At 48.3% G+C, this 21175-nt stretch overlaps 1 protein-coding gene and 1 pseudogene across 1 annotated transcript; both read left to right on the top strand.

Moving 5' to 3' along the window:
* The first annotated feature begins 557 nt into the window (after positions 1–557).
* TUBB2B (tubulin beta 2B class IIb) lies at positions 558–3920 on the top strand. The gene is made up of 4 exons (XM_072729222.1): positions 558–741; positions 1484–1592; positions 1880–1990; positions 2539–3920. Exons 1-4 carry the CDS (start codon positions 685–687, stop codon positions 3597–3599), a joined length of 1338 nt encoding a protein of 445 aa, XP_072585323.1. The 5' UTR covers positions 558–684; the 3' UTR covers positions 3600–3920.
* A 13499-nt stretch (positions 3921–17419) lies between these two features.
* LOC112907409 (small ribosomal subunit protein uS12-like) lies at positions 17420–18118 on the top strand (annotated as a pseudogene).
* Positions 18119–21175: the final 3057 nt, after the last annotated feature.

Consider the following 21175-nt stretch of genomic DNA (forward strand, 5'->3'; position numbering starts at 1 on the left):
GTGGGGGGGTGCAGCTTAGGGACCTCCGGGCGGGGGTGGGGGGGCGAGGAGGCGCCTCCCTAAGCCCTGGCTGTGCAGTGAGACCCACCCGACCCTCCGCGCTTGCACCTGCCGCACCCGCAGCGCGGCGCACCTGAGGGCCTCTGCACCTGCCCCGGTCGGTCCCCTGCCCGCCCCCCGCCATCCAGAGCCAGCAATGCCCCCACCTGCGGCCTGCCACGGGGCTCGCCCTCTCTTCGCCACCCCCACCCCCACCCCCAGTTCGCTCACCGACCCCCAATTCTCAGCACCCGGCTCTCCCGCCTCCCCCCGCCCCAAGTCCTAGACAATGCCCACGCCCCCCCCTGCTCCCCCAAGCCCCCGCTCCTCGCCCGGTCCGCAGGCCGGTGCTGATTGGCTGCGGGCCCAGGGTCCGGCCCCCAGGACGGTCCTCGGGGCGCCGAGCATTACGTCAGCGAGGCCTGGAGAGCTCCAGCGCGCAGGGGACTGGGGGGGGCTCGGGCTGGGGGCGCGGCCTGCGCGGGGCGCCCCGCCCTCTCTGCATAAAAGGCCGAGTCCGCGGGGCCGGCGCTCTCAGCCAGTCGGTCCCCGAGCCCGTTCCCGGTGGCCCCGCAGTGGGTGTTTAAGGGCGGACGGACAGACTGACCAGACGCCGACCAGGGCCAGAAGCAGCTCGCCAGCACCATGCGTGAGATCGTGCACATCCAGGCCGGCCAGTGCGGCAACCAGATCGGCGCCAAGGTGGGCGCGCCCCGGGGGGGCGGGGGGGTGCCCGGCCCGAAGCCCTCGGCGCCCTGGGGCGCGAGCCTCGACCCGAGCGTGCCCCGGGGTCCCGGCCCCCGACCCTGCGGGCAGCTTCGTGCGGCGGTGTGGGGCGTGGGCTCGGAGGCGGGGGTGGGGGGTGGGGGTGGAGCTCGCTTTCCTTTCTGCTGTAACCCAGCGGGAATCCCGGCCCCGCTGCGCGCCCGCGGCCTCTGCGCTCCTCGCTGGGCCGGGCGGGTCCGCGGGGCTAAGGGCCAGGGGCGCAGTGGGGCCAGGGGCGCAGTGGGGCCGGGGGCGCAGTGGGGCCGTGGGGGAGGGGAGGACAGCGAGTGTCTGGAGGCCCCTGGACGTGCTCCGCATGCAAACCGCTCCCCTTCGTTCCCTCCGGGCCCTGCTTCCCAGCCCACCCCCTGCGCGCCGCCTGCAGTCCCCGCCCCCTCCCCCGGCCCCCCCGCGCCCCCCCTCCGCCTCCTGCAGCCGGCAGCTGTTCGCCGGGGAAACGCCCAATTTCAACTTTCTGACCCTGAAAAATACAAGCCTTTTGCGGCCGAGCCCCCGGGTCGCGCAGCCTGAGGGTTAGGGTTTTTGGAACTGAGTCTAGGGCTTTCCATTGTGAGACCCGGTCTCTCTCTCTCTCTCTCTCTCTCTCCTCTCTCTCTCTCTCTCTCTCTCTCTGCGAGGGGATGGGCACCGCTAAATGCAAACCTGTTCTGTGTCTTAGTTTTGGGAGGTCATCAGTGACGAGCACGGGATCGACCCCACCGGCAGTTACCATGGAGACAGTGACTTGCAGCTGGAGAGAATCAATGTGTACTACAATGAAGCTACTGGTAATTACCCTGCCGCCCCGCCCCCCCCCCCACCATTTTTTTGCTGTCCCCTCCCCAGGACTAACTCCAGGAGTGCAGCCCCAGGGGAGAGGAGGCTAGTGGATTTAGGATTCCCACTGTTTCACTGCAGGATTTCAGTGGGCGGTTCACAACCAAAGCCTTTGAGAATCTGGTGGTTGTGCGTCCTTCTTTGTTTGGGGACAGCAGCTGTGCCTGCAAAAGGGAGGCAAGCCTTTCTCCTTAGAGCTCTCTGCCTGCACATCTAAGTCCAGCTGTGTTCCCCGCAGGTAACAAATACGTGCCTCGGGCCATCCTGGTGGATCTCGAGCCGGGCACCATGGACTCGGTCAGGTCTGGGCCATTTGGCCAGATCTTCAGGCCCGACAACTTCGTGTTTGGTGAGTGACCGGCACAGCCGATGGCAGGGGAGGCTCATTTGACACTGTACAGCTCCGGGTGGAGGGCAGGACTGCCGGAGGGAACGCCCTGCATGAGGAACACCCTATTGTGTGCCCGAGCAAGACTGATAAGCTAAAGCAAATTTGCCTTTGAAGGGACGCCTGGGTGGCTCAGCGGCTGAGCGTCTGCCTTCTGCTCAGGGCTGCGATCCTGGGCCAGGGATCCAACACCGGCTCCCTGCGGGGAGCCTGCTTCTCCCTCTGCCTGTGTCTCCGCCTCTCTCTGTGTCTCTCATGATTAAATACATACATAAATCTTTAAAAAAAAAAAAAAAAACATGCCTTTCAACCTTTAATAGCCAGGTATTCCTAGTCTTCCTCATTTGTAATTATATCCATAACCAAGTATTTTAGCGTCTGGCCTTTTGGGTGGTCATCTGGAACGATCTTATCTGAATACTGACTCACTGATCTATATTAAAGGGCTTAAGGGAAGAAAGAATGTAATCCAGTCATCAGTGATTTTATGACATCTCTCCCCCCGGCAGGCCAGAGCGGTGCCGGGAACAACTGGGCCAAGGGCCACTACACGGAGGGCGCCGAGCTGGTGGACTCGGTGCTGGACGTGGTGAGGAAGGAGTCGGAGAGCTGTGACTGCCTGCAGGGCTTCCAGCTGACGCACTCGCTGGGCGGCGGCACGGGCTCGGGCATGGGCACGCTGCTCATCAGCAAGATCCGCGAGGAGTACCCCGACCGCATCATGAACACCTTCAGCGTCATGCCCTCGCCCAAGGTGTCGGACACGGTGGTGGAGCCCTACAACGCCACCCTGTCGGTGCACCAGCTGGTGGAGAACACCGATGAGACCTACTGCATCGACAACGAGGCCCTGTACGACATCTGCTTCCGCACCCTGAAGCTGACCACCCCCACCTACGGCGACCTCAACCACCTGGTGTCGGCCACCATGAGCGGGGTCACCACCTGCCTGCGCTTCCCGGGCCAGCTCAATGCCGACCTGCGCAAGCTGGCCGTGAACATGGTGCCCTTCCCGCGCCTGCACTTCTTCATGCCCGGCTTCGCCCCGCTCACCAGCCGCGGCAGCCAGCAGTACCGGGCGCTCACGGTGCCCGAGCTCACCCAGCAGATGTTCGACTCCAAGAACATGATGGCCGCGTGCGACCCGCGCCACGGCCGCTACCTGACGGTGGCTGCTATCTTCCGCGGCCGCATGTCCATGAAGGAGGTGGACGAGCAGATGCTCAACGTGCAGAACAAGAACAGCAGCTACTTCGTCGAGTGGATCCCCAACAACGTCAAGACGGCCGTGTGCGACATCCCGCCGCGCGGCCTGAAGATGTCGGCCACCTTCATCGGCAACAGCACGGCCATCCAGGAGCTGTTCAAGCGCATCTCGGAGCAGTTCACGGCCATGTTCCGGCGCAAGGCCTTCCTGCACTGGTACACGGGCGAGGGCATGGACGAGATGGAGTTCACCGAGGCCGAGAGCAACATGAACGACCTGGTGTCCGAGTACCAGCAGTACCAGGACGCCACGGCCGACGAACAGGGGGAGTTCGAGGAGGAGGAGGGCGAGGACGAGGCCTAGGGAGGCCTGAGGTCCCCGGGTGGCCCAGGGTGGCCCAGGGTGCCCCAGGGCGCCCCAGGGCGCGGGCCTGCAGGAGGCAAGCGCGGGGGAGGGGGGCTTAGTGCGGAGAATCTCTGGGCAGTGGAAGGCAAGAAGCATGGTCTTCTCTAGGTGTGTGCGCTGGTTCTCTGGTGCTCTTCACTGTTGCCTGTCATTTTGGTTTGTTTCTGTTTTTTTCTTTTTGTAATATTGACCACATCAATGTAACATTTGAGATATTTCTGAACTACTGTTGTAATGGCTAAAATCACATAAACGTTTGTGTCCTAACGGTGTCCTCTCTTCTGTCTCCTTCTCTTTATTGACTTCTTTCTTTCTTTCTTTCTTTCTTTCTTTCTTTCTTTTTTTTTAGGATCTTATTTATTTATTAGAGAGCACAAGCAGAGGGAGAAGCAGATTCCACCCCCACGCCCACCCCCAACCCACTCCCCAGAGCAGGGAGGCCTATGCAGGGCTGGAATCCTAAGGACCCTGAGATGGTGACCCGAGCCAAACCCACGGACTCACCCAGACCTCCCTCTGTATTGCCCGTCAACTTTCAGAACAAAATTTATATTAAACTTATATTAAATTCTCCCCCTAGAAAACAGAAGGGATAGGTAAAAGTTCAAATGAATTTACTCTGTCGGTGTGGTAAAACTCAACCAACCACAATCATACCCAATTTGAGATGTGACATCAAACGAATTTGCAAATGCCCTTAAACAGTTTATCAATTGGAAAGATGCCTACTTGGAAGCAGACTAAGTGAATATTCATGAGGAAATCCCATTATGACTTTTCTTTAAAAAAAATTTTTTTTTTTGAATAGTTACTACTTGCATAGAGCACACAATTCTAAAGGATAAGAGAGTGGGAAATCCGGCTCGTCCTCCCGTGTCCCTTGCTACGGTTTTCTTCCCAGGAAACATTCTTATCACTGATCTCTCTGCAGCATCCTTGCAGAAATATTCCACATATCTTCAAATGCGTGAGACGATTCCCTTTTTTTTCTTTCTTCACACATTTTATGATAGTAACACTGCTGTGCCTCTTTTCTTCACTGAACAGTATGTTTAAAATGCAGACCTTCCCTCCTCGAGATGGATACAGTATCCGTTATGTAACTGTGCCATGCTTCATTTCATCCCTCCCTACCAATGGCCCTGTAGGTTGTTCATGCTTCTTTCTCATAGTGCCCCAAAGAATAAATTTGTGCATATATCATTGTATATGAGGAAGACTATCCTGCAAATTTCTCTGGAGATTTTTGCCAAATGGTGCCGTGTTTTGCCTTACATTGGGCCAGCTTCCCATTTGGGGAACAGAAGTAGAGGGTTAAGTTACAAACAAGTGCACAAAACCTATTTACATACCCCTTCAGAAAGAAGAAATAAATAAGAGCATAGCCTTATGATTTTTCTGATTTGTAGACAAATGCAAAACTAGGAAAAAAATGTTACTTTGAATCTGACCCTGAATTTATTTCATTCTACTTGGATCTACTCCTACATAAATATTTTTTCTAAAAGAAGGAGGAGGAGAAAAGGTGAGGGGTGCATCGGGAATTTCCACATTAAAGAGGCCGAAGTATATATAAGAACAGATCCAAGGAAGAGTGTGAACAGGGTCTAAGTAGTGAGAAAATGGACAAGAACAGCAGCTTACAAGTATTACATATTATAAAACTAGACCTAGTGATGAGTAGGGCCAAACGGGTCGGTGTTCAGTGACTTCCCCGATTCTCTAGAACAGTGAACTGGCTGGTGCCAGTCCTGCTAAGCTGGTGTAAAGCTTCCAGCAACTTAATTGAAGGGTAACATTGGTTTTAAATGCCCTGGACACTTGGGTCAGCTGCGCAGACCCCCTGGATCCTTGGCCCGCATTCCCCACCACCTGTCAGCCACATGAATCAGTGGCTTTGGAGAAGACAGGGATTGCTGCCAGGTGCTCCTTGGCGTGCTCTAAGATCCTGCTTCCCTTTCTCACCTGGTGAGAAGGGGACAGGCAGGCGCCCAGCAGGCCAGCCTGCCAGCCGCCAGCATGTGCACGTCTGCGTGCTGCTAGAGCTTACTTCAGCGTGATTGGAACCGTGGGTGCCAGACTGGCCAGTCAAGCGGATGCTCTGGGGCAAAGCTTTCAAAGCACAGTTGTACCAGATGACTTTTCCATACTTAGGAAAACAGTTCAAAAGCAAGAAGATGCACACTAAGCAAGAAGATGCACCTTTTAGTGCTTTTAGATGCACTAAAAGATACTCTTTGAAACTCTGAGTTTCCTTTGTTACATGACCATGTGTGTGATGGGATTTGTATTCGAGGTGACAGTCGTGGCAGCGGTGACGGTAGGGATGGTGGTGGTGGTGGTGTGTGTGTGTGTGTGTGTGTGTGTGTGTGTTCAACTCTCTACAAAGGGAATGTGCTATTACTCCCCAATGTGCCACCAAGAGGATATTCACTTCTAGGCAGACACAGGATCCATATTATAACACCTACTGGGATGTGATGCACCTTGCAAAGGTTGGGGTGAGGACGGAGGAGCTGGACCCTGAGGTCCTCCCAGGAGTCTTAGAAGGAATAGGAACCTTAGAAGGAATAGGAATGTTCCAAATTTGCCTGCACCTCTACATCAGCCCCAAAGGTGATCTTCGACTATGTTAGATTTCCCATTTCATTACAAGTATGCTAGATTAATAGAAATTTGACCCAAAAGTAACCTTAAGAGATCCTCTAGTCTGACCTCCTTATTTTGTAAGGAAAGAGCCTGAGGCTCAGAGACCTAACATCACTGAACTCTTTCTGTGCAAATCAGATCTTGGACTCAGTGTTCTTCTCTTTACAGCTCCATCTCTCAGGCCCTGTTATGTATAAGGCCACATGAAGGAGGGAAAGAGAAATTTCCTGGCTTCCAGAAAAAAACCAAAGCTGTCCCTTGGTCTGTAGCTCAACCTCCTTGGATGGGCTGGGCACAGATGAAGCGCTGCGGGGCTTTGGTCTCCCATGGGGTCACTGGTGGATGAAGCTGAAACTCCTGGTTCTTAAACACCACATACACGATGTCCTAATGTAATCATGGTTGCAAGAATATTCTATCGGGGCACAGTTATTGTGAAAATGAGTGGAAAGTTAATGAGTAGAAAGTGGCACTTTACACGCCCCCATTTTAGTTAAGATGTGGCATATACTGGACAAAGCTATTTGACGACTATTATAATGCTGATTTATTCCCATTGTTTAAGAGCTAGCCTACTGTGTGGTCAGGCTTTTTTTTTTTTTTTTTTTTTGGTCAGGCTTTTCTATGCGTATGTCTGAGTTGGTTATTTACTTGAAAAACTGACTCACTCATACCTTTGCTTCTCAGAGGCTTTCCCCTGTCTACCCTAGTCATCATGTGGTTTTGTTTTGTTTGAGAGAGAGAGAGAGAGAGCTCAGACACTTGCATGCTGGGGTGAGGGGAGGAAGAAGGAGAGAGAGAAAATCCTAAACAGACTCTCTGCTGAGTGCACGAAACCCAATACTGGGCTCCCCTCTCAAGACACCTAAGATCACAACCTGGGCCGAAATCAAGAGTCAGACGCGTAACTGCAGGAGCCACCCAGGCGCCCCTTTTCTCACGTTCTTCTGAAAGCACCCTGGCCAACCCATACCCAGAGGAGTTGGTTTGGGCGCAGTCTACTTCACTCAAAATGTTTCATAGCCCTATTTTTCTTTTAACCGAGATAGAACTTACATGCCGTACGATTCACCACGCAAAAGAGTACAAGTGAACGAGCGTAGGTGTATTCACGGGGTCGTGCCACTATTACCAGCATGTAACAGCAGAGCATTCTCATCACCCAAAAAACCAAACCACATGCCCATTGGCAGTTCCTCTCCATCCCCTCTCCCTCCAAGCCCTGGCAACCACCCATCTTCCTGTCATTATGGATTTACCTATTCTGGACATTTCATAAAAATGGAATCATATAGTATATGTGGGGATTTTTTGTGTCCAGGTTTTTGGTTTTGGTTTTGGTTTTTATTTAGCACAATGTTTCCAAGGGTCATCCGTGTTGTCAAATGTTTCAGGACCTCGCTCCCGTTTATGGATGAATACTATTCCATTGTATGGATATGCCATATTTTGTTTATCCATTCATCAACTGGTGGACACTTAGGTTGTTTCCACTTTCTAGCTATTAAGAATAATGCTGCTATGAACATACATCTACTAGCTTGCACGTGTGTGTCTGTTTTCATTTCTCCTGGATATGTGTCCAGGAGCAGAATTGTTGGGTCACATGGTGGTAACTCTAATGTTCATAATTATTTTGACTTCCATCTAAGGATATAAATGCTTTCAATGTTGCCTGGAAGGCCAAGATGGAATAGAGACCTGGCATGCCCTGGCTTTTGTACTTGTGCACCTCTGTAGAGTCTTAAAATTGTAGTTACAGAAATGGAGGGTCCTATAGGGATCTCATGTGATTCCATCATTTTGCAAACAAGGAAATGAAGCTTCATTGCTTAATTAGCATTGTCCCAGGTCATTGTATCAGTTAGGGCTGATATTTGGCTTCTAGCAACAATGACTTTGAATTATTTTTTTTCCTCTCACTTTAAGAGTCTAGAGACACACAGACTAGGGCATGTGGCTACACAATATCCTCTTTCTGCTCCGATCATTGTCACTGGCTTTCAACTTCGTGTTCTCCTATTGCAGCTCTGGCCATGATACCTGGATTCTAAGCAAGAAAGAGAAGGAAGTAGAAGGATAAAAAGGTACTTTCCAGCTGAGTAAGCAACTTTAAAGGTCATGTCAGGAGTCCCCTGAATGACTTGTACTTGCATTTCCTTTTCTGCAAGGAAGGTTGCACAAAGTAGGCATTTAGATGGGCACATTATCCCCCCTCCCTAACAATTGGAAGGAAGGAAGGAAGGAAGGAAGGAAGGAAGGAAGGAAGGAAGGAAAGAAAGAAGGGTTGAATGGACACTGTATGGGAAACTGATAGTTTCTTCCATAATTAAAGAGTGGCTAAGAAATGACACTGACCCAGATCTCTCTGCTCCTCTTCCAGTGCTCTCCATAGACATAAGTTTGCAAAGTGCTTCATGCTAAGAATCCCCATTTTCTGAAACAGAGAGCCGAAGACTGAATGAAAGATGATTTCTTGATTCAAATTTCTGAATCAAAATGTCCACTTACTTTTCAGCACTTCTAACTCGTAGTCAAATGATGACGGCACACGTCCAAGATTCTGGAGAAATTCCTTCCAACGACCTATAGTGAAATGTTCATATTAGGTTGTGCTGATCATGAACATTTATCGGCTAAAGCGTGGGATCTGTGTGTGTGTGTGAATATATTTCACTGTGATTCACAAACCTGATCGCTGAGGAGAAAGAACCAAGACTACTTCCCTGAAATGGGTGGGAGGAGAGGGCACCAGGGAGCACACCGGGGATGAGCAGCTGTAGGACCACGTGGGTCACGTGGAGGAAATTATGGGACACACCTGCTCGGGAGGATGTTGGTAGGCATCAGTGATGCATGCGGTCAATGCACCAGAGGCCCAGCCCATGCCAGGGACTCTATGGAATGCCCACATCCAGAGGTAGCTGGGAATCTGGGAGGTCAGCTGAGGGGGATGAGCTTCCAGAGGTTAAGACAGAAGGAGTCAAGCATTAAGTAGGTAAGATCAGTCAGAGTTAATGCGAACTATACCTAAGCGAGCCAGATCCAGAGAAGCAACTTTGCAGGTTCTGCTTTCCTTTAGATCTCTGAGCGGATAGGCATGATTTTAGGATCTCATGTGCAGGAAAGAGGAAGAGTATCAACATCTCCCTGCCATGTGCTAGGAATGTCACTGCAGACACTGTTGTGTAGAATGGAGAGAGAGCTCAATTAGGTCATTTGTTAACTTTGAGACCTTGACAAGTTAACTGCCCTCTCTAAATCCTCCTATGAAATAAATAAATAAATAAATAAATCCTCCTATGAAATCAAGTTCTTACTATCTATGTGTTCAGAGTTTTAAATGTCATTATAACAATAAGAAAATGATAATGGCCAGGATTAATCAAATGTGTGCTGTTTGTCACACGTTTATCTCATTTCATCCTACAGAAATCCTGTATAGGTGAAGTGCTTTTAGAATTTTTTCTTTTTTTAAAGACTTGTTTATTTGAGAAAGAGAGAGAGAGCAAGAAAGGGTGCAGGGAAGGGCGAAGGGAGAGGGAGAGAATCCTAAGCAGACTCCCGGCCTAGCTCAGGGCCTCAGGCGGGGCAGGGTCACCACCCTGAGATCATGACCTGAGCCAAAATCGAGAGTTGGATACTTGACCAACTGAGCCACCCAGGCAACCCTAGTTTAGGTGCTTTCGATGGTGTCCAAAATCATTTAAAAATTTGCTTATAAAAGAGTAAGTTTGGGAAATTGTTGAATCACATAATCAAAAAGTCCAGGGGCAGATCTTTCAAGTCCAACCTCGACCACATCTGCAGCCTCTAAATATGTTACCAGAACTTTATCACTCTCTGAGCTCTGCATTCCTCTGTTTTGGCTTCACTCTTTGGCAGCCTCTCCCCACATTGTGGCTACTTTAAGCTCATACCCTATTGCTAGAGACCCAGAGAAAAGAACCCAGACTGGCCAGACCCGTGTCCTGTGCCCATCCCCGAATCAGTAATGCGGGCAGGGGGAAGGGGACACTGATCCACTGCCACGTGGCAGGCGGTGGACAGGGAAGGGCCATGTGACTGGCAGTCTCATCTTTTAGGGAACTGACAGTTTTGAAAACAGTTCCGATTAAATAATTTGCCTCCAAATCAGTCAGCCCTAAGTGGAGGACCTGGATTTAAACCCCGGGGATTTCTGGCCCCAGAGTGCATGGTATTTGCGATACAACACCAAAAAACTGGATTGCAGCCCGTCTAACCGGAGTGTCCAGGGTGGCAGCCAGGGATGGGTGCCCGATTCAGAGATGAGCAAACCTTCAGAGGCTCCGTCTCGCCAACTGGCCCAAGTCTGCATTCAAAGCACTGGACCGTCTGGCAAAGCTCTGTACCTCCCGTCACTTTTCCATAATCTCTGCTACTCTCCCACGAACCCTTTCCCGGCTGAACTTCTCCAACTAAAACTGTCGTACTTCCTCTTCTCGTACCTTCATCATTGCACGTACCATTCTCCCTCCCAAGAGTAGCTCCCTTTACTTCTCTTCCCCAAATGCTTTCAGCTCTTAGAGTTTTGCTAAAGTTCCATTTTTTTTCTCAGAAACCTATTATACCGATGCCTCACGTGGCACAGTCTTTGCATGTTTGAAATACGAAGAGCACAGCTGTGGGGGCCAGGTAATCTCAGGCTGGTCCTGACACTTTCAATTTCAATTTTGGTTATTGTTCGTTGGTTCTCTATTATGAGCGGAGCTTTTTTTTTTTAATATTTTATTTACTTATTCATAAGAGACACAGAGAGAGAGGCAGAGACACAGGCAGAGGGAGAAGCAGGCTCCATGCAGGGAGCCCGATGCGGGACTCGATCCCAGGACCCCGGGATCAGGCTCTGGGCCGAAGGCAGCACCACCTGGGCTGCCCAAGTGGGGCTTTTTTTATACCATTTTCATCTCCACTATTGGTTTAGTTGTGTGTGTGCTTTTAGTGGTTACTCCAGGGACTCTAAACAGGAATCTTCAACTTACCATCATCTACCCTCAAATAATGCTGCCTCACTTCATGCATAGGGTGAGATTCCTACAGGCAGCATGCTCCCACTTGCCCTCCTGTCTTCTGTAGTCGTATCTTATTTTCACATATTTGAAAACCCCAACATACACCATCATTGCTTCTGCTTCAAAGAGTTATCATTAGAAGACATTAAAAACGAAGGGGAAAAAAAACCCAAGGAGAACATATTTATCCACATATTTACAATTCAGGTCTCTTCACCTGTTTGGGCAGGTCACATTTCCTGCTACCTGAAAAACTTCCATCAATATGATTTTGTAGTGCACATCTGCTGACGATGAATCTCTCGGCTTTTGTTTGGCTGAAAAAGTCTTCATTCTGCTCCATATTTGACAGATATTTTTGCTGGGTATAGAATTTTACGTAGACGCCTTGTTTCCCGCCAGCACTTGTGAGGATGCCATTCTATTGTCTCCAGACTTGTGCTGTATGAGCAGTCACTAGTCATTTCCAACTTCGTTTCCCCAGACGTAATGTTACATTCTTATGTCTAGCTGCTTTTATTAAGATGATCTCTTTTAAAAAAAATTTTTTTTTTAATTTAAGAATAGTGGCAGACGGTGTTATATTAGTTTCAGGTGCACAGCATAGTGATTCAACACTTCTATATATTATTCAATTCTCACCGCTTAGGTGTAATTACCATTTATCACATTTCAACATCTTTTTTTTTTTTTTTTATGATAGTCACAGAGAGAGAGAGAGGCAGAGACATAGGCAGAGGGAGAAGCAAGCTCCATGCACCGGGAGCCCGATGTGGGATTCAATCCCAGGTCTCCAGGATCGCGCCCTGGGTCAAAGGCAGGTGCTAAACCACTGTGCCACCCAGGGATCCCACATTTCAACATCTTTAATATGATGTGCCTTCGTATGGTTTCCTATTCTACCTGATTTTATTTTGCTTGGGATTCATTGAACTTCCTGAATCTATGAGCTTATAGATTTCATCAAAATCATAAAACTTTCCACCATAATTTTTTCAAATATTATTCCATCCCCTACCTCATTCTGGGATTCTACTGATACGTATTTTAGACTTCTCTGACATCGTCTCATAGTCTACTGATGATCTGTTTTTTGTTGCTTTCTTTTTTTTAAGGTTTATTTATTTATTTTGAACAGAGTGAGAGCAGGAGCAGGAAGGTCACAGGGAGAGGGAATCTCAAGCAGACTCCTCAATGAAGGTGGAGCCCAAGGCGAGGCTCGATCTCATAACCCTGGGATCAGGACCTGAGCCGAAACCAAGAGTCTGATGCTTCACCAATTGAGCCACTCAGGTGCCCCAGATCTGTCCATCTTTTGGTTCAGACTTTTCTCTCTGTGCTTCGGTTTTGACGGCCGTGCCTTCCGTTCACTGATCTTTTCTGCAGTGTCTAATCTGCTGCTAAGTTCATACAAGTATTTGTCTTTTTGTTCTTTCTTTTTTTAAGATTTTATTTATTTATTCATGAGAGACACACAGAGAGAGAAGCAGAGACACAGGAAGAGGGAGAAGCAGGCTCCCTACAAGGAGCCTGATTTGGGACTCAATCCCGGGACCCCAGGTTCACACCCTGAGCCGAAGGCAGACGCTCAACCGCTGCGCCACCAGGCACCCCCCTACAAGTATTTTTCATTTCAGATATTATATTTTAAATTTCTAGTTCTATTTTTGTCTTTAATTTTTTTTTCATTGCTTGGTACACCTAGGTGTTTAAGTGTCTGCCTTTGGCTCAGATCATGACCTCGGGGTCCTGGGATCCAGTCCATTTTTCTCTTTGTGTCCTCCTCTACCTTCTTGAATGAGTGGCACATGTTTATACCAGCTGCTTTATGGTCTTTGTCTTTCTCATCTTTGTCATTTTTCTTCTATTTCTATGATTCATTTTCTCCATGGTTATGGACCATATTTTTCTGCTTCTTTGTAACTTTTGATCAAGTGGCAGACACTGTGAGTCTTCTGTTGTTGAGTGCTGGATAAGTTGTAGTCCTTTAACGTAGCTGGACTTCATCCTGGCACACAATGACCTTACTTGGAATCAGTTAGATCTTCTCAAAACTTGCTTTTACGCTCTCCTAGGGCAGATCCAGAGTACTCTTTGGTCTAGGGATAATTTAACCCCACTATTAAGGCAATGCCCATGAGGCATTTCCGTTGCAGCCAACAGGAACACAAATCATTCCTAGCCCTGTGTGAGTTCAACGAATTGTTTGGTCTGCTGCTTTCCATTTGTTCCTTCCCTATTCTCCAGTAATTTCCAATTTTCCAGGTGTGTATCAGTTCTTAGCTCAAGACCAGGGAGGGCCTCTGCAGATCTCCAGAGCTCTCTCGGGGAAGTTCCTCCCCTGTCTGTATTCTGACTTGTACCCCCCCTTCCCCCCGACTTGGGTGCTCTGAATTCTGCTTTCTCTCACTCAACTCAGCGTGCCCACCAGGCTCTGTTTGGGTGCCCCTCCCAGGACCGCAGCCTCCAGATTTGCTGGGGCAATCATATGCTGCCTTCACGTGCTTCCCTTTTCTCAGGCGGCACTGGCCTGCCTTGCCTGTTGTCCAATGTCCTGAGAACCATTGTTTTCAATATGTTGCCCACTTTTTAATTTATTGTGGTCAGGAGGATAAATCCAACTCTTACTGCTCCATCTCAGCCAAAAGTAGAATTCCTCTCTTCATTTTCTTTTGTTTAAAATTTGTTTTCTTTCCTTCTATCTACTAATTCTTTTAGTGTCTGTCCTATTGATTTGCTCTTGCATTCCTTTTTTTTTTTTAAAGATTTTATTTATTTATTCATGAGAGACACACAGAGAGAGGCAGAGGCACAGAGACACAGGCAGAGGGAGAAGCAGGCTCCATGCAGGGATCCCAGTGGGGGATTCAATCCCAGGACCCTGGGATCATGCCCTGGGCCAAAGGCAGGTGCTAAACCACTGAGCCATCCAGGCCAGGTGTCCCATCTTGTATTCCTTTTCATTTAGATTTCATTTATAATTTTTTCTTTATTTTAATCTTTTCTCTCTGGTCTTTTACTTATTTACAAATATTTCTTTTCTCCAAGAATCTCATTTCAGAGAGATTCTCATTTTTTTTCTTGTTATCCTTTGCTTAATAACAACAACTTCTTCTTCTTCTTCTTCTTCTTCTTCTTCTTCTTCTTCTTCTTCTTCTTCTTTTTATATTTTAGCTAATTTGAAATTTTAGGTTACAGTTGTCACCAGTTTGTATCTGTTGTCTTTCTAGCATACTCTCATCATCTGCAGAGACATTATTCTGCTCCTAAGTCTTCTTGATTTTATTAATAATTTTGTAATCCATTTGATCATGATCCTTTTCTGTTGCCCATGTTTAAGTGAAATGGGTCTTATTGTAGTTTTAGGAGTAAGAGAAAGGCCAGGATAGCTTTAGGAGCTGTGTGGCTCTATAGCTCCCCCTTCTGTTGTTTTCAGAAACCACAGTTACTTTAGAGATCTTTAAGGCTCCCTCCTTTTTTTTTACTGGGATTCTTCTTTTTCCTTCCCTGCTATTAATCCTATCCTCCATATTATGGAGTCCGCTGCCAGCCGTTTTCACTCACTGTACAGCTTGTTCTGAAAGGGAGCTTTGATTTTTTTAGTTTGAGAGTTCATTTAGTATAGCCCCTTTGTCTGTTTTTTGATGGGGGCTGGGAGAGGCAGATGGTCAAGGGAGATTGAAAACTATGGCCCACCTCCACCATCTTCCACATCTCCCAGAACCCAGTCATTTCTAAAGTCTTGTAGTTCTGACTGTCACGTCTCTATTTCATTACCCATTTACTTCAACAAATATGTATTGGGCACCCACTATGTGCGACACTGTGCGAAAATTACAAATATGAATGAATATACTCCAGCCTTAGTTTCCAAGTTAGTCAGGAAGGCAAATACAAGCACAATTAAGTACAACCAGGCTACGGTGACTGCTGTGAAGATGCTATGGAATAGCCTCAAGGCCCACAGTAGCCAAACTATGGTCAGAGCCCAGACATCCATGGACAGATGAATACATAAAGAAGATGGGGCATGTGTATGCAATGGAATATCACTCAGCCATCAAAAAGAATGACATCTTGCCATTTGCAATGACGTGGTTGGAACTAGGGGTATAATGCTAAGAAAAAAATAAGCCAATTAGAGAAAGACAAATACCATATGATTTTACTCATGTGGGATTTAAGAAACAAAACAAGATAAACATAGGATAAGGGAAGAAAAACCTAAGATGAGGGGGGCAAACCATAAGAGACTCTTAATTCTAGGAAACAAACTGAGAGTTGCTGGAGGAGAGGTGGGTGGGGGGTGGGGTACCTGGGTGGTGGGCTTGAAGGAGGGCACTCGTGATGAGCACTGGGTGTTGTACGCAACTGATGTATCACTCACTTCTACCTCTGAAACAAAAACAAAAATATGGAAACCTCGAGATGACATTGACTAGTTCTTACTGGCCTGAGACTAGGGCGATTTTCCGAAAGAAGCAACACTTACAATCCCCAAACTAGAAAGTCTGATGTGATCCACATAATCATAGGAACCAGGGTTCTGGTAGGAGGGTGGACTCATTTAAACAGCAGCTTTTGAAACAGCCACGCTGTGTTATTAGAGAACATGCGGAGAGGTAATTAGCGCTGTCTCCTCGGCAGAGCTGCGTGCTTCTCAACACCGTCATCCCGGCCTCCTCTTCTTTTATCTGTTTTTCCTCTTCCCCTGGCAATGTTGCCAGGTCTCTGGGAGGAAGACAGGATGGCTGCTGCTTGCTGTAGATCCTATCTGTTTCTCTTCGTGGGAGACCCAGCAGATTATAGCTCTTCTGCTGGAAGAGGAGTCCTGTAGTGAGCATTCCTGCACCCCCGACCTGTGATGTTCACCCCCAGCCCAGCATCACCTGGGTGGACTTGGGCTGTGGAGGAGCCAGGCTGGCATGTCACAGAATCAAGCTCCTTTGTTTGGATATGTTCATAAAGCCAATGGGTTGATGTGTGTGCTGGCACAGACAGACGGCAGGCTGCCATCTACCCGGCTCTTACCCAGAGCAGTCTTGTGGGCGGACCTTCGTTATGCAGTTCCAATGTGTGTGTCTCACTTCTATTCATAAGAATGGTTTGGTTTGGTTTTTTTAAGTGTTGAGTCCTGTATTCAATTATGCAAGTTTTCAACTGGAATTTTTTTTAAAAAACATAAAAGATGTAGTTATTTTTTGCAGCTTTTTCATGGTCTGTGATGCTGTTGCTTCCTACAAAACCAGAAGCTCGGAAGTAACCGCAAGGCCAGGCAGGAGGTAGGAGAAAGGAGGATGTGCACTAAAGAAGGCCTTCCCTTTGTGAGCCCCAAGAATGACCTTCCAGAAAGGGGAACCTACTGAGAGTAAACGCAGCCTGGAGCTCTTGACCAAAGAAGGAGGAAGAGGAAGAGAATTCAAAGTCCAGGAGGACTAGCAGCCTTCACAGCTGCCTCTCACCCTGGCCTTTCTGGGGATCCTGCTGACCCTGTGCCAGCTCCCATGCCCAGGCCTTCAGGCAGGCCACTGCAGGTCACCTCTGCTCCTGCAATCCACGTGTCCACTGACACCCCTCCATTCCTCGCCAGGTGGGGAGCCCTTTCGCAAGATAGTTCCATAAGATGAGCTTAGAAACTTCACAGAAGAAATTAGAAACTCTAAAGCTTGGGAGCAAAGGACTTCCAAGTTACAGGATTCTTTTCTTGTCAGATTCCATCTATGTCCTGGTATTAACTCATTTTAAACTGTTCACCAAGTCCCTAGCTCCTGCTGAGGAGTTTCTCTAGCTTTTAGCTCTTATGGCCAGCAATAAATGAAGAAGATCTTTTGCTAAAGGTTCTGTCCACTAGGGCATCGAGCAGCTCTGCCCCAGGGGCCCAAGTGATAATCAGGCATCATTCTGATTACCAGCTGTGTGACTTGGGCAGGGTACTTCACGTCTCTGGGTTTTAGTTTCTGCGTCAGTGAAATAGGAACAGTCCTTAAACCTGCTCCATAAGGTTAAATACACACAGAGCACCTAGAACAGCACTTGGTACATGGCAGTGCTTGGTATCATTCCTGACTGTGGTCACGACTATGGACAGCTTTAAAGATGGTACAGGAGAGCTGTCACCTCTTAAACGGAGTGCCGTTCCAGGCAAGCCTCCCGCCTGTCTCTCCTCTGGAGGCATGGCTGGCACTCAGGTCAGGGAGCAGGAGGGTGGTGACATCACATGCTCGTACACACACACACACATACACACACGGTAGCTGAGCGAAGAGAAGTCAGGGACACAGGGGACTCATCCTGGGTGCTCCCAAAGTGTGAGGTGAGCTCTTTTGCTCAGGCCTGTGGTGCTGGCAGGACGGACAAGGGTTGCAGGCTTCATAAACCAGGAAGCTCTGTAGCCACCGTCTGGATCAGAAGCGGCGTCATGAGCAGTACAAGAGAGCCCATGTGGGCACAGACCTGAAGGCCAACTCTTTTGGAGGCGCTTCCCATGCAAAGGGAATTGTGCTGGAAAAAGGGGGCATCAAAGCCAAACAGCCCAATTCTGCACGTCAGGGTCCAGCTGATCAAGAATGACAAAAAAAAAAAAAAAAAAAAGAAAGAAAAGAAATGAAATCGTATCAAAGCCTGTGTACCCAATGATGGTTGTTCGAATTTTATTGAGGAAAATGATCAAGTTCTGGTTGCTGGATTTGGTTGGAAAGGTCATGCTGTCACTTACATCCCTGGGGACGTTAAGGATGTCAAAGTAGTCAATGTCTTACTTTCGGAAAAGGCGAGAAGGAAAGCCCAAGATCATAGGTTTCATGGTGCACGCATGACAGGAATAAATTTTCATATGCTAAAAACAAAAACAAAAACAAACAAAAAAAGCAAATATGAGGTTGAACTGGGTGGAATTACTAGGGTTTGAGGAGCAAACCATAGATTCCTGTTTGGTTCCACTTTTAGCCTCAGAACTAAGGAAGTGGGAGTTTCTAGCTCTTCCCAGCGCTCCCCGGTTCTCCCGAGGGCTCCCCACGCAGGGTAGAGCTTCTGCCCCCAGACTGGCACCTCCAACTGGAAGCTGTCTACTCCTGGCCCAGGAGGGAACCCATTAGAATGCAGATTCTGACTCAGTCGGCTGGGGGGGCGCTGGGATCCTGTGCCTGACAGGCACCCAGTGGCAGGGGGTGCTCCCGCCAGTCCTTCCTGGGTGTGCAGAACTCTAGAAGCCGCCGGCAGAATAAAGCGCTCTCTCGCTCTGAGGATGGCAAGGTGACTCTTCCCCAAGCAACATTAGCGAGTGAAAACAAAATACAACAAAGCTGCAGCCGGTTGTGCCTGTCACATCTGTGTCGCATTCCCCCACCCACAAACCACCTGCCTGCAGTTTCATGATCTTTTTTTTCCTGCAAACCCATGAAGCCTATTAGAAAGGAATTTTTTCTTTCCTTTCTTCACTGATCTTTCATTCGACAGGTATTTACTGAGCACCTACCATGTGAGAGGCCCTGTGCAATGAAGAAAAATCTCAACCCATACTTCATGCTGTGGCAGGAGTGATTATTGGAAATGAAATCCGACCCTGTTATTTCTCTTTTTACAATTCTGTTTCTGGGCAGCCCGGGTGGCTCAGCGGTTTAGCGCCGCCTTCAGCCCAGGGCCTGATCCTGGAGTCCTGGGATAGAGTCCCATGTCGGGCTCCCTGCATGGAGCCTGCTTCTCCCTCTGCCTGTGTCTCCACCTCTCTTTCAGTCTGTGTCTCTCATGAATAAATAAAAGAACAAAATCTAAAAAAAAAAAAAAAAAAAAAACTACAATTCTGTTTCTGCAAACATAAAGGGCAAGTGCCCTAACCTGGCCCTTCTGATACCTTCTGGAAGCAGACTTCTCCTCTCAAGGACAGCTCAGCTACCTCATGCCCTGCCCAGTGCCAGAAACCTGTCCCCCCAGTCTCCTGCTCCGCGGCTCTGAGCTTTGGCACCTGCTCCCTCCCGCTTGCTATAGACATTCATTGCTCACCTCCACATGTGAGCTCCCCGCCACTCCTTTCAGGAATTCTTTTCTGAACACCCAGGTGGATTCCCTGCACCTCCTCAGTTCTGACAATTTTACATTGAAATTCTGATTCTCTCTCTGCTAAACTTTAAGTCTCTAAAGCGTAGACAAATGTCCAACCATTTCCCCATCAGCCAGTTTGTGCTGAACTGCATTCTGGTACAAGTACCGCTGCTCCTGGTAAGAACTCCTGCCTGCAGAGCTTCCCATCTGAGATGCCCATGGACTTCAACCCGCTTCCAAGTCATTAGTTTTGGCCTCACAGCAGCTGGGGAATAGCCGGCCTCAGACCGCTGAGGAATGAGAAATGTTCAGGGTGAACGTGCGTCATCCGTGCTATGTGACATTTTACAGCCCAGCTGTCAAGACAGAATCAATAAAACGCCTGTCAGCACAGGGTAAGGAGAAGACAAAGTAGGCAAGCGAAGGACCGGAGGGCATGGCGCTGATGTCTACTGCCAAGCACTGCGAGACAGAGCGGGTCACGCATCTTAGCTCTGCTCCTACCCTGGAAATTTCTCAACTTTGGATATAATGTGATGAAAGAAGAATCCAAACACTTTGTACCTTCTAAAACTAGTTCTACTTGCTTCACCTAGTGTTTGGCATGGCTACCCTGCCCTCATTTGACAAGTTTTGTGACCATTTCACTTTGCGTCATTGGATTGCTAAAAGCCCGTTCTTCCTTTTTATGGAGAAAGGGTTTTGGAAAATAATTTTCTTGCTCCTGTCTTGAAATCACAACCCCCATTCAAAAATCATACACACACATACCCCAACAATAACACAAAATAAAGACTTCTTTTTCCTGTATTAGACACGTTTCACCTGTTTTTATTGTAGAAAGACATACATGTATAAGTGAGATCATTTCACTTGGTCCCACCATTTGTAGGGTAACCAGTTCACACCTACTGCATATCTTTCCAGATTTACTTCTGTGCACATACACACAAATAAATATTTTTATGAAAATATGATCATATTATGACTCCCATTCATAATGGCACCTTGGTGTCAATGTAGATCCATCTCTTATTCGGTGTCCATACAGGTCTGTAAAGACTGCATAGCCTTGCAATGCATGGATATGCCAGAAGGTATTTAATTCCCTGTCACTGGAAATTTTTGTTTCACTAATATTTAGGCAATGCCTAAGACAACATTTTTGAACTTGGTTCTCTGGCATAATTATTCCTTAGGATAAAGTCCAAGACATGGAATTGCAAAGTTTAGGAGATTAGCAGCATGTTAAAGGCTTTTCGATGATGTCTTTGAGATGTACCTGCCACATCTTGCTTCGTACAAGTTCCTCCGTGTAGCCAGTGCCCAGTCTCAGCTCTGAGTACCGGGGAGGCCAGCAGGTCTGCTTGGAGCAGCTGAGCAGATGGGCACGGCCTGGAATTCAAACTCTCTTGGCACTCCAGGCGCAATCTGGAATATCCTTTTCTTGAGGGATATTTTCATCAGGAATCCTGATGAGGACAATCCCTCTGCCAATCTCTGAGAATTTGTCCTGATTGAAAAGCTATTTTAGGTTTAAACGTCTCCATTTTATCTTCCCTGGATTCATCTTTCGCTGTGGAATCCAATTCCCTTCCAGGCACTTCTCCCACGCTTCCCCTAATCTCTGCGACATCACCCTTTTCTACAATTTAGGTGTAATCCCACCTTCGTGTACAAGCCTGCTTGCGTCCCCGTCTCCAGTCTGGAGTTGGATGGTACCCACTGCGGGAATGTGCCTTGTGACGTTTGGAGCAGGTGTGAGGGCCCAGGTAGCCACGGCCTCAGAGAGGAGCACGGGAGCACTCCAGGGAG

The sequence above is a fragment of the Vulpes vulpes genome, chromosome 12 (genome assembly GCF_048418805.1).
Source record: "Vulpes vulpes isolate BD-2025 chromosome 12, VulVul3, whole genome shotgun sequence".
Lineage (NCBI taxonomy): Eukaryota > Metazoa > Chordata > Mammalia > Carnivora > Canidae > Vulpes > Vulpes vulpes.